General features: G+C 36.5%; 1 protein-coding gene across 7 annotated transcripts in view; it reads right to left on the reverse strand.

The window, feature by feature from the left end:
• USP45 (ubiquitin specific peptidase 45) overlaps window positions 1-14,147 on the reverse strand; it is a 78,659-nt gene that overhangs the window by 33,105 nt on the left and 31,407 nt on the right. For all 7 annotated transcript variants that reach the window (XM_058734802.1, XM_058734800.1, XM_058734803.1 and 4 more), the window contains 3 exons: window positions 13,621-13,763; window positions 13,146-13,241; window positions 8,633-8,763 (listed from right to left, as the gene is read on the reverse strand). In XM_058734802.1, coding sequence (XP_058590785.1) covers window positions 8,633-8,763; window positions 13,146-13,241; window positions 13,621-13,763 — 370 coding nt within the window. The remainder of the gene's footprint in view (window positions 1-8,632; window positions 8,764-13,145; window positions 13,242-13,620; window positions 13,764-14,147) is intronic.

A 14,147-nucleotide genomic window follows, 5' to 3' on the forward strand; every position in this document is an offset into this window, starting at 1 on the left:
ACCTCAACTGCTTAGCCAACTGGGCCTCCCAAGTGCCCCTCATCTAAAATCATTTTTAAATAACATATATTCAAAGATTCAATATAGTCCTTTTACCACTAGGTAAAAAGAGCAGATATGATCACTGCTCCAATTAAGATGAGATCATCAGTACACAGAAAATAATATAGTTATCAGGGCATCTGGGTGGTTCAGCCAGTTAAGTATCTGACTCTTGATTTCGGCTCAGGTCATGATCTCATGGTTCTTGGGATCAAGCCCCACATGGCGCTCTGCACTGATAGCATGGAGCCTGCTTGGGATTCTCTCTCTCCCTCTCTCTGCCTCTCTCTCTCTTGAAATAAATAAATAAAATAAAAAAAGAATAATATGGCTGTCATTTATCAAGTGACTACTACATGCAAGCATAGTACATATGTTAAGCTTTACATAGATCAATCCTCAAACAAGCTTGGGATGCACTATTTTCTCCAGTTATACATGGGGGCTCAGAGGGATTATTCAAATAATTTGCAAGGTCACACAGCAAGCAAAAATATAGTACTCAAACCCAAGCCACTGTGATCTATTATCTTCCTACCCTGAATAACCAAATGAAAAACAAGAAGTTATTTATATTTAAATAAAGAACAATAATCTGATATCTCTGTGAATGTATTTATTTTAAGGATTTAACAACTAAATTTCCTTGTATTAATTAAAGGTTCGGGTGTTGTACATGGAGACATCAACACAGCAAATATTTAGTTGATTTCATTAACTTTAAAAAACAGTATTTTCTGCAATAAATTCCAATACTAAAATGAAATGAAAATAAGTGCTAAATTTAGATAGTGCTCTGACCTAAGATGAAGAAAGAATTTTGTCAAAGTAATATAAAATAGTAAGAATATCTTATTGTAGTACAAGTTTACAATGTTCTCCTTGTGGTATGTCCAACATATCTCATTTGATATGCACAACAGTGCTGTTAAGAAATCAGTTAAGATGAACTGTTTTACACTTGAGAAAACTGAAGAACAATCTGTGCCACTGACGTAAATCCAAGTCTTTTGATTCTTGAGTCCAGTACTTCAAGCATTATTCTTTATTATCTCATAATAAACATTCATTCTAGTAATGCACTAATGAGAGCCCCTGGTGCTAAAAAGCTATCTGAACTAGCAGTGAATCTAGCCTATAATAGGAACTGTAATTTCATTTATTCACTCTTGTTAAGTAGTAGCAAAAGCAAAAGGATGCTGAGAACTTTGATTTACTGCCCTTGTGGGCTTCCCTTTCTGCATTTGGTGGATATAGATCACCTTCTAGATCAGAGAAGAAGACAGAAACCAAAATGGACACATTTCTCACCCCTATCTGGGCTTCCATGGCTGGAATCCATGTAAGGCAGAAACTGCATGACATGACATTTGTGCTGTAGGCATCAAGGAAGTTCAGTGAAGTGGAAGAAGATTGCAAGGGGCAAACGGGAATCCTTCAGGGATCCTCATCTGCCATGTTGCAGGTAGGAGGAACAGTCTGTGGCTTTCGAAGCAGATGCACAGGAAGGAAATTGTTCCTGAGCAAAGGAGAAACTTTCTCTACCACATCTCTGCCTACAGCTCCATCTCAACTATCCACAGACCAGTTACTGCCTTCTAAACCATTCAAGAAAATTAATGACGAATCACTAAATTCTACTCCTGGAACCAATACGACATATATGTTAACTAACTTGAAAATAAATAAACAGATTTTTTTTTCTTTCTTCTTCTACCTAGGACTGGGTCAAAAATTCTAAGAGGACTTAAAGAATCTGTAATACCCAAAGCAATCTATATATTCAATGCAATCCCTATCAAAATAACACCAATATTCTTCACAGAGCTAGAACAAACAATCCTAAAATTTGTATGGAACCACAAAAGACTCTGAATAGCCAAAGCAATCCTCAAAAAGAAAACCAAAGCTGGAGGTATCACAATTCCAGACTTCAAGCTGTATTCCAAAGCTGTAATCATCAAGATAGTATGATACTGACACAGGAACAGACACATAGATCAATGGAACAGAATAGAGAACCCAGAAATGAACCCACAAATATGTGGATGGTCGACCTTACCAAGAGCCTGAAAGGAAGCCCTTAGGCAAATACTAACTAAGGCTACAAGAGAACACATACTTAGCCTAGAGACCTGAAACCAGACCAAACCTTCTATAGACTCTTCTCACCTCCCCCAGATGAGGGCAGCAGAGTAACTGTAAGCCAATACAAGACCTCAATCTCCAAGGCCAGCCCAGAGTTCAGGGGTAAGGCTATCTTAAAATTTGACATTTTTAGGCAGAGAAGAGAGGGATATGAGGAAAAGAGGCTATGGAAGGGAGAGGATGTGAAAAAGGCAGCAGGGGAAACAAGGAAGGGTGGAGGAAATGGAAGAAAGCAAAGGGGGGAAAAATGGGAAAAAACAAACAAAAAATTCTACTCCCAAGAAGCCTACAAACCAATATCATAAAACACAAAGAAATCTGATGTTAAAAAATCAACAACTGAAATGCATTTACTTCACTCCAAATAAATTTTATAAAACTGATCCAAAGATGTTACAATATGTTGAGAATGTACAAAAACATAAAGGCATGCCAATAAAAGCCTAGATATTAGGTAAAAAAGAAAAACTTTTTTTTTTAAGTTTATTTATTTTTGAGAAAGAAAGAGAGCACGAGTGGGGCAGGGCAGAGAGAGAGGGAGACACAGAATCTGAAGTAGGCTCCAGGCTCTGAGCTGTCATCACAGAGCCTGATGTGGGGCTGGAACTCATGAACCATGAGATCATGACCTGAACTGAAGTCAGACGCGTAACTGACTAAGCCACCCCGGCGCCCCAAAAAGAAAAATCTTTTTTTAAGGGATATGTAGATATTGATAAGATAGCCAATTGAAAATATTAGAAGAAAATAAAACTACAGATATAAAAATCAATAGGATAAATTCTGTACACAGTTGAAGGGCAAACTAGTAAATTAGAAGATAATAGTATTTTGAGAATTTGGTGGCACTCCTTAATGTACATGACATACCATAGAGTATCACAAAACTACAAATATGTATGTATATGTATACGTGTATACACATATATATTTGTAGTGTGTGTGTATATACATATATGTGTATACACATATACATACACATGCATATTTGTATATATATATACACACACACACATATATACATGCACACACACACACACATATATATTTCCTCATGGACAAAACCCAAAGAAAGCTCAGCACATCAATATTAGTTACCAACATAAAAGAGTGAAGGAGTAAACAAAGCAAAAGATGGGCATAAATGAGTATAAAGAAACGATCACTCTAGAGCATCTTTGAACCTTTTAAGGAAGAATGCATGTAGAAACTGGTGAAATCCAAGAAAGATTTGTAGGAGAGTTGACAGTATTGTGTTAATGTCAATTTCCTGGTTTTGACAATGCACTGTTGTTTAAGTTATTATTGATGGTGGAAGCTAAATAAAGGGTACACAGTAACTCTGTACTCTTCTTTCAACTTCTTGTGATCCTTAAAACTACTGCAAAATAACAAGAATTGGGGTGGGTGGGGAATCCAGAAGAAAGTTGAAGAATTTGCTCCCAACATTCACAAGTGGTAGAAATGTCTGATAATCACTCTTATAATAGAAACTACAAGAGACTGGTTCAACTTTCAAAAATCAAGTAATGTATATACACACAATGTAGATGAATCTCAAAATAATTATAGCAAGAAGCCAGACAAAAAAGAGTACACATTATATATAGGAATCTAAAACATGCAAACGAATCTACAGTGACAAAAACAGGTAAGTGGTACAGAGGGGAGGGGTTTAGGGGAGAGAGTCCAGAGAGAGGGATCACAAAAGGGCCCAAGAAAACTTTTAGGGGTGATGCAAACATTCATCACACTGATTGTGGCAATGGTGTCACAAGTATGTAGATATACATTATACATACATATATATAGTATCTCAAAACTTATCCAATGGTATGCTTTAAATATGTACAGCTTAATGTAAGTCAAATATACAAACTATTCAGAATACCCATTAATATGATTCACTGTTTCAACAGATTTTTAAAAACCCATATGATTATTTCAATAGATGCAGGAAAAGCATTTAATAAAATCCAATAGCCATTCTTTTTTCTTAAAAGAAAAAAACATTTATTATCTCATGGTTTCTCTGGGCCAGGAATCAAAGTATACCAATGGTAATACATAATGTTTATTTATTTAAATAATAAAGCTTTGTTGTTTTTTAAGGAAAAATTGGGTATTGGGAGTTTATCAAATACTGTTATTCTTGATGAGAATCCTCAGAAAAAACTAGGAATAGGAATTTCCTTAACCTGATGAAAGGCATCTATGAAAAACCTACAGCTGCTATTATACTTATGTGTGAAAGACTGAATGTTCCTCCCCTAATATCAGAAACAAAGCAAAGATGCCTATTTCACCACTCCAACATTATACTGGAAGTCCTTGCCAGACATATAAAGTAAGAAAAAGGTCTAAAAGGATACAAATTTTAAAGGAAGAAATAAAATGGTCTTTATTTACCAATGACATTATTGTCTACATAGGAAATCCCAAAAGATCTACATGAAGCTATTATAACCAGTAAATGAATTAAACAAAGCAGCAAGAAACAAGATCAATATACAAAAACCAAGTATATTTCTGTATATTAGAAACGTACAACTGGAAATTGAAATTTCTTTAAAGTACCAATTTACAATAAATAGTATTTAAAAACATGAAATTCTAAAGGTAAATCTAACAACATTGTGTAGCATTTGTAAGCTGAAAATCACAAAACTTGATGAGAAAAATCAAATACCTAAATAACTGAAAAGATATGTCATAATCATGCTTTAGAACGCAACATGGTTAAGATGTCCATTCTAAACTGATCTCCAAATGCAATCCCAATTAACAAACTGATTGTAAAATTCATGTGAAAAAGCAAAGGACCTGAAATAGTTAAAAAAAAAAAAAAAAAGTAGGGGCGCCTGGGTGGCGCAGTTGGTTAAGCGTCCGACTTCAGCCAGGTCACGATCTCGCGGTCCGTGAGTTCGAGCCCCGCGTCAGGCTCTGGGCTGATGGCTCGGAGCCTGGAGCCTGTTTCCGATTCTGTGTCTCCCTCTCTCTCTCTGCCCCTCCCCCGTTCATGCTCTGTCTCTCTCTGTCCCAAAAATAAATTAAAAAAAAAAAAAAAAAAAAGTAAAGTTTGAACTCTCATTCTCCAATTCCAAGACTTACCATAAAGTTACAGTAATTGACACAGTGGAGGACTGGGGTAAGAATAGACATACAGATCAATGGAACAGAACAAAGTCCCAAAACAGACTCAACATACATGGCTTAAATCTTCACCAGGTTTTTAAAAATTACTTTTCTTAATATGTATCTCTTAAAAAAAATTCTTTTTTACATTTATTGATTTTTGAGAGACACAGTGAGATAGAGTGTGAGCGGGGGAGGGGCAGAGAGAGAAGGAGACACAGAATCTGAAGCAGGTTCCAGGCTCTGAGCAAGTGTTCAGCACAGAGCCTGATGCAGGGCTCAAACCCACGAACCGCGAGATCATGACCTGAGCCGAAGTCGGATGCTCAACCAACTGAGCCACCCAATATACATCTCTTTTTAAAGTAAACATAAAAAACAAAAGGCAATTTTTAATGTTTTCAAATGATGTTTGATCCAGTAATTCAATATATCCTACTGATGTACTCTCACAAGTGCAGCACACACACACGTAAAATCAAGTAAGTCATATCCACATGCACTAAAATGGAAAAATGTAAAAAATGTATTAAGCAAAACAAGTTGCAAACAATCTGTGTATATGTCTGTGTATGCATAATCACTTTTGAAAAAAATAAGATAAATACTACTTTGAACATCTATCCATGAATACCTATTATTTAAACATTTTTTTTAATTTATAAATCTTTATAAAACAAAAAAAATGCAAAACAGTTATTTTTGGAGATCCAAAAACAAATTTCTTTTTTTTTTTTTTATTTTTTTTAATTTTTTTTTTTTTCAACGTTTTTTATTTATTTTTGGGACAGAGAGAGACCGAGCATGAACGGGGGAGGGGCAGAGAGAGAGGGAGACACAGAATCAGAAACAGGCTCCAGGCTCCGAGCCATCAGCCCAGAGCCTGATGCGGGGCTCGAACTCACGGACCGTGAGATCGTGACCTGGCTGAAGTCGGACGCTTAACCGACTGCGCCACCCAGGCGCCCCCAAAAACAAATTTCTAATTGACATAAATTCCTAAAGACTTTTGAACTCTGTGAGGCACCAAAGTCTCTGAGACTTTTATGGGACTTGCTGTTCTTCAGGTTTTGAAAAACAGCATTTGCCTACTAAATTAAACACATAATAAACCCTCTATATTTTTGACCACATTCAAAATACCACGGCACAGTATGCTAAGTGAAATAAGCCAGTCACAGGAAGACAAATAGTGTGATTCCATTTATATGAAGAACCTAAAATAGTCAAATTCATAAAATAAAAGAGCACAATGTTGTCTTACCAGGGCCTGGAGTAAAGGAAAAATAGATAGGAATAATCAATAGGCATAAAGTTTTAGTCAAGCAAGATGGACAAGCTCTAGATATCTCCTGTCCAGCATTGCACCTACAGTCAACAATATTTTGTACACTTAAATTTTTTTTAATGTTTATTTATTTCTTAATATTTTTTATGTTTGTTTATTTTTTGAGAAAGAGAGACAGAGAGACAGACAGAGTGCAAGCAGGGGAGGGACAGAGAGAGGGAGACACAGAATCTGAAGCAGGCTCCAGGATCTGAGCTGTCAGCTGTCAGCACAGCCCCCAACATGGGGCTTGAACTCACAAATCACAAAATCATGACCTGAGCCGAAGTTGGATGCTTGATCGACTAAGTCACCCAGGTGCCCCTATATACTTAAAAATTTTAAGATGGTAGGGGTGCCTGGGTAGCTCAGTAGGTTAAGTGTCCAACTCTTGGTTTCAGAGCAGGTCATGATCTCACAGTTGGTGGGATCAAACCCCAAGTTGGGCTCTGTGCTGTTGGCACAGAGCCTGCTTAAGATTCTCTCCCCCACACCTCTCTCTCTCTCAAAATAAATAAGTAACTTCAAGAGAAAAAAAGAAAAAATTTAAGAAGGTAGAGCTCATGGTAAGTGTTCTTTTCACAATTATTTTTGAAAAAATTAACCTTGGTATAATTCTATGAGATAAAATACAATATAATGCCATGGTACAAGTAACTAGCTTAAATTAAAATGAAATTTTGAAGCCTAGAGATATAAAAAAAAATGTTAAGTTCCCATTTAAAGAATTTTGTTTCTACATATTTTAGTAATTGTGGACTGGACTAGCTCATGAACTCCATGACAGGATCTATTTTTAATATGTTATACACTGTGTATCCCTAGAATCTAGCAAGTAACTGACACAAATAAGTTCTCAACTTTTTTTTAATTTTTTTTTTAACGTTTTATTTATTTTTGAGACAGGGAGAGACAGAGCATGAACGGGGGAGGGTCAGAGAGAGAGGGAGACACAGAATCTGAAACAGGCTCCAGGTTCTGAGCAGTAAGCACAGAACCCGACGCGGGGCTCGAACCCACAGACCGTGAGATCATGACCTGAGCTGAAGTCGGACGCTTAACCAACTGAGCCACCCAGGCGCCCCAGTTCTCAATTTTTTTAGATGAAGGAATAAGTGAAAGCATTAAAGTTGCATCAGGTCCTTTATGGTATGTATGTATTTCCATGTACCCAAGGATTTTGTTTTTGAACATACAGTACTATCTTGAGAAATTCACTTAAACTCTATTTGCCTTGAAGCTCATTTCTAAAAATAAGGAAAGGGGCACCTGGGTGGCTCAGTCAGTTAAGCGTCTGACTCTTGATTTTGGCTCAGGTGGTCATCTCACGGTTCATGAGATCAAGCCCTATTTCAGGCTCTGCGCTGACAGCCTGGAGCCTGCTTGGGATTCTCTCTCTCCCTCTCTCTGCCTCTCTCTCTCAAAATAATAAACATTTTTTAAAAAATGATAAAAATAAGGAAGGCACCTGGCTGCCTCAGTTGGTAGAGCATGCAAGTCCTGATCTTGGGGTCATGAGCTTGAGCCCCATATTGCAGGTTGAGTGTACTTAAAAATGATAATAAAATAAAAGTAAAAATAAGAAAACTAGGTTCAGATGACCTATTATGGCACCTTTTAGATTTTACAATTCTATAGTTTTCTTACTCTTTGTTCTTACATCATGGGCTTCTGAATCAGGACAGACCTCTATTTGAATCCTGGCTTTGTCAATATACAACTAAGTAAGCTACTCAACTTCTGAGAGTCTCAGTTTCCTTATTTATAAAATGGGGATAAACAAGCACTTCTTCAGAGTATTATGAGATATAATTTACTTTAATAAAGCACACAGCTGCAATTAAACAAATATTAGTTCTTAATCTCTTGAGAGTCTAGACAAGAATAGTGTTATAGTAAGAGTGAAACTACCCATATTAAGTGATACATTAGAATTTTATAACTCATAATTATTTATATCAAAAATTTAGATGCACCCACTTCTGACAAAGCTGATTAAAAAGAACTTTAGGAGAAAGTGGTCCTTTTTCAGTCTCCTTCATGCTATGAAGAAACAGGAACAGGGCTGAGGTCAATGGTCCAGGGCTTGAAAGTTCCACCATTAATGGGTCCTTTAAAAACATGATCAACTCTTTGTCAGAAATATGCAATTTTAAACTTAAATATTATTAAAAACTAAGAATTATACTTTGTTTAAATGACAACTAAATTGCCTCAAGTGCATTAAGAAACGTTTTTCCCACACATATAAAATGAATATTTTAAAAAATGGGATAATGGAATTAAGTGTCTTACCTTGAAAAACACAGGTATTCTCATATCCTCTGCTCTTTACTTAATGAAAGTATTAGTTTAAGAGTTAAATCACCAATATTTAGTTGCTTATAAATGTCCCTTAATGTGCTTTCCTAAAAGTGAAATTACTTATCTACTTGCTATATATTTATTTCCAATCATAAATTATATTTATAAATTATATTTATCAAATATAATTTATAAATTATATTTATCAGCAAACTCCATAGCTTTCTTTTCCCAAAATATTTTATGAATAAAATAAGGAATGGGAAATTATGTCACAAAATTAGTACACCATTCCCTGTCTTTTATTTTTTTCTTTCAACGTTTTTTTTTTTTTTTTTTTTTTTTTTTTATTTATTTTTGGGACAGAGAGAGACAGAGCATGAACAGGGGAGGGGCAGAGAGAGAGGGAGACACAGAATCGGAAGCAGGCTCCAGGCTCTGAGCCATCAGCCCAGAGCCTGACGCGGGGCTCGAACTCACGGACCGTGAGATCGTGACCTGGCTGAAGTCGGACGCTTAACCGACTGCGCCACCCAGGCGCCCCTATTCCCTGTCTTTTAAAATGGAGAGAAAAAGCTTGACAAAAGCAGCTAAAATTGTGTGAGGGAGAAACCCATTTTATTCTAGAATTTTTCCCCCACCAAGTTTTGCTTTCTAAAATGTTATCTTCACCAGTAATCCTCTCTCCTTACAAACAATGAATTAAAAGAAAATGCCAAATATCATCTTGGGACATTATAGAAAGTTATCTTCTAATACAACTACCAAATATGTTGCCTCATTCGTGCATTTATGAAATACATGTTACATACGTATTTCATACCAACTATGCTTAAAAAAAAATCTACCATCTGGGGCACCTGGGTGGCTCAGTGGGTTGAGCATCTGACTTCAGCTCAGGTCATGATCTCACGGTTCATAGGTTTGAGCCCTGCATCAGGCTCTGTGATGACAGCTTGGAGCCTAGATCCTGCTTCATATTCTGTGTCTCCCTCTCTCGCTGCCCCTCTCCCTCCCGCCTCTCAAAAATAAACATTAAAAAAAAATTTTTTTTTTAAATCTGACTAAAACCATCTGACTAAAACCACAGAAAGGACAGGCTATAATTTTTCCATAGTCTCTGAGTATCAAAAGTGCTCTCTGCCATGTTGAAGACATAAACAGACATTTCTCCAAAGAAGACATCCAGATGGCCAACAGACACATGAAAAGATGCTCAACATCACTCATCATCAGGGAAATGCAAATCAAAACTACAATGAGATATTACCTCACACATGTCAGAATGGCTAAAATCAGAAAGAAAAGAAAAAACTGCTGGTGAGGATGTGGAGAAAAAGAAACCCTTGTGCACTGTTAGTGGAAATACAAGTTGGTGCAGGCGCTCTGGAAGACAGTATGGAGGTTCCTCAAGAAGTTAAAAATAGAACTACCATATGATCCAGTAATCACTCAACTGGGTATTTACCTAAAGAATACAAAAACACTGGGATGCCAGGGTGGCTCAGTCTGTTAAGTATCTGACTTCAGCTCAGGCCGTGATCTCACTGTTGACGGGTTTGAGCCCCGCATCAGGCTCTGTGCTGACAGCTCGGAGCCTGAAGCCTGCTTTGGATTCTGTGCCTCCTCTCTGCCCCTCTCCCTGCTCGTGCTCGCTCACTCTCTCTCTCTCTCTCTCTCTCTCAAAAATAAATAAAAACATTAAAAAAAAAATTTAGGGGCTCATGGGTGGCTCAGTTGGTTGAGCGTCCGACTTCAGCTCAGCTCATGATCTCATGGTCCGTGCGTTTGAGCCCCATGTCGGGCTCTGTGCTGACAGCTCAGCGCCTGGAGCCTGCTTCAGATTCTGTGCCCCCCTCTCTCTCCACCTCACCCCTGCTTGTGCTCTGTCTCTGTCTTTCAAAAATGAACAAATATATAAAAAATTTTTTTAAAAGAATATAAAAACACTAATTCAAAGGGATACACACACCCTTATGTTTATTGCAGCATTATTTACAATAGTCAAATTATAGAAGCAGCCTAAGTATCCATCAACTGATGAATGGATAAAGAATACGTAGTATACTTATACAATGGAATGTTATTCTGCCATAAAAAAGAATGAAATCCTACCATTTGCAAACAACATGGATGGACCTTGTGGGCATACTAATTGAAATAGGTCAGACACAGAAAGACAAATACCATATGAACTTACTTACATGTAGAATTTAAAACAAAACACCCAAAAACAAACAAACAAACAAACAAACAAACAAACATGCTCATAGATACAAAGAAGAGATTGGTGGCTGCCAGAGCCAGGGAGTGAGGGGGTAGGTAAAATGGGTGAATGAGGTCAAAAGGTACAAACTTTCAGATATTAATAAACAAAAAAGAACACCTATGAAAAACCTACAGTTAACTTCATTCCTAATGTTATTGAAAGAATACTTTCCCCCTAATTTGGGGATTTTAGGCAAGGATGCCTGCTTTCATCATTTCTATTCCACATGTTATTAGAGGTTCAAGCCAGCACAATAAGGTAAGGAAAAGAAACAAAAGGCATACAGTTTACAAAGGGCAAAGTAAAACTGGTGATTCAAAGAGTAGTGATCTATGCTGACAGCCCTCCAGCTCAGGTCAACTGTATGTCCCATGTATCTAAGATCTAAGATTGAAACTCTCCTCTTAGAATAATGCAAACCTAAAGTGATCAGTTATAGTATCTAACTGCCCTATAGTAATCTTGAGACACAGTTCTACATGTAAAATACTTAACATTCAATCACATTTAATAGGAAATCTTTTCAAGTGACTAAGTATCAACTTCCATTTAATGGTTTTCACTATCTCACTCAACTTTAGAAGAGTATAGGACCTACCATAAAGATTTTAAGGGGTTGAACAGGCAGTAAGTTTATAGGCTGCTCTTTCAACAAAGAAATACAATATCGTCTTTCAAATCTGCCTCCTTGGGGAAAAGAAAAATCTAAGATTACTACACTGAGCTAAGAATTTTTAGAACTCCCCTTTCTTAAGTGTTCTCAAAAGCCAGATCATGAGCTATATATACACTGTCTTCCTCCAATACACACACACACACACACACACACACACACACACACACACACAATTTCTAACTAAAAACATTATTACTAGTGTCAGCTCCCTCAAGCCGAAGACTACCAGGAACACACTGGTAGTTGAACAAGAGGGGTTTATTACTTGTTGCATTTGGGGACAACATACACGATGGGAAAGCATGGGGTGTCTCAATAAAAGGGTGTTGGAAAGAACTGATAGAGGAATTGAGTTTTGGATAAGTAATTTAGGGGAGAGTCTAAGGAAGCAGAAGCCTGCTCTCAGTTGAATGCCGTCAGAAAGTGGGGGTAATTCTATCACTGGGTATCTTGATATATCTTATCTTTGAGTTAGGATAACCTAAATTCTAGTCTCTTTGGGAGACAAAATCAAGGATAAAGCTATAACTAGTAAAGAAGTAGCAGTCTCTCACTTTGGTCAAAGAAGATGTTTGGGATTTTTCTCAGTGGTAGACGAACTTTGCTTTTGTCTGTGTTTAGATAAAATTATGAAGTAGCCTTGCTTTGTCTTAGTTTGTCAGTCTCAGAGCAACCTAGCCTGAGGTTGGCATTCTGTGAGACTGTTTGAACAATATGGCCTAACTGTAGGTGCCACGCCAGCTTCTGAATGTTAAGCGCTGTTTTTTGTTTGTTTGTTTTTTCCTTTCTCACTAGCTTAAAAACCCATTTTCAGACTAGGCTCCTAAAAACCTTTAGATGTTCACCATTAAAACCAAATCTACCTTTAAAGAATTAAAATGCTATATTTAAGGAAATGTTACCAGTAAATAACAAAACCAGTAATTACAAATGTCTAGGAGTCCTAGACATTTTGCTCAACAAAACAAACACCTTTTGTTTTTTCCAGTATGTTTGTTTGAAAGCTGCCTTAATATTTTTGTATTGTTTGACCCATGATATGTTTGAACCCTAACAGATCTTGAAGGTATAACTTTAGAATTTTAAAATCTGATTATTTCACAAAATGCTTTTGAATGATTTTTTCAAAATATTTTTTCAAAACATCATTTCAGTTAACATTCGGAGAAATACTAAAGGTAGATTTTGACACCATCAGTGGCTCATCTAAAAAGAGCTATTATCCAGGTAGTCATACTTCTTACCAGGTGAGAGTCTGAGGAAGGAAAAATCTTGAGTTTTGTACCATTTTCTTTGCTCTCATTCATCAGTTCTGAAAGAATATAAGATTGTGCCAAGTTCTAAAAGAAAACAAAAGTAAAGTCTTCTGATTCAGTTGTAATATGCCTCTGATTCTATGGAATAAATACTCTCTTAAGCTCTCAAACGTCATCTAACATAGCAAAAAAATGTTTAAGTTTACAAAAAAAATGTTCACATTTAATAAACGTCAGTATTACTGATTAAATCACAGTAAAACACAGAGAAGGCCTTCCAGAAGCACTGTGTGAAAAGGGGGCATACATACGTTATGCAGCAATGGTTAACGATGGCCTAAAACAAAAAAGAAAACAGCAAAATCTCCAGGGGAACATTTAGCTGTCATTTGCTAGTTTACAGGTGTGCCAATAAACATAAATTAATCTTTTACATTTTACAAAGTTTCCTGATGGCTCTTACCTGCATGACTGCATTGAAAAAGCAAGTATTTCCTAAATTTGTAATTCCTTTCACAGGTGTTACACTGTTGCCTTTTCTTCCTTTCTTTTTTTCACCTGCTTCATATTTTTCTTCACAAAGTTTTAAGATTCTAGAGAATGCACCTAAGTTAGAGAAAACATAACTGACATAAGATATAAAATTCAATAACCATCATTTAAAATAATTTAAATATATTACTTAAAATTAAGTAACATTTCCCCTTGAATCACTGTCCCTGAAGTGATGTCAGGGACAAATAAATGTCTCCAGTTGGTATCCTCCTACTAAATAATTTTTCATTTTGACATACACATCAGTGCCTCATACCATAATGAAGAATGAATTCCAGATGAATTAAAAATTAAAAAAGAATAAAGTAAAAAAAATAAGGAGAGAACATCCAGATCTTGGTTCCTAAATACCATTCCCCACAAAAATAAATGAAGACTCCTTGGGGTGCCTGGGTGGCTCAGTCAGTTAAGTGTCTGACTTCGGCTCAGGTCATA

Source organism: Neofelis nebulosa, chromosome 6 (genome assembly GCF_028018385.1).
Source record: "Neofelis nebulosa isolate mNeoNeb1 chromosome 6, mNeoNeb1.pri, whole genome shotgun sequence".
In the NCBI taxonomy this organism is placed as follows: Eukaryota; Metazoa; Chordata; class Mammalia; order Carnivora; family Felidae; genus Neofelis; species Neofelis nebulosa.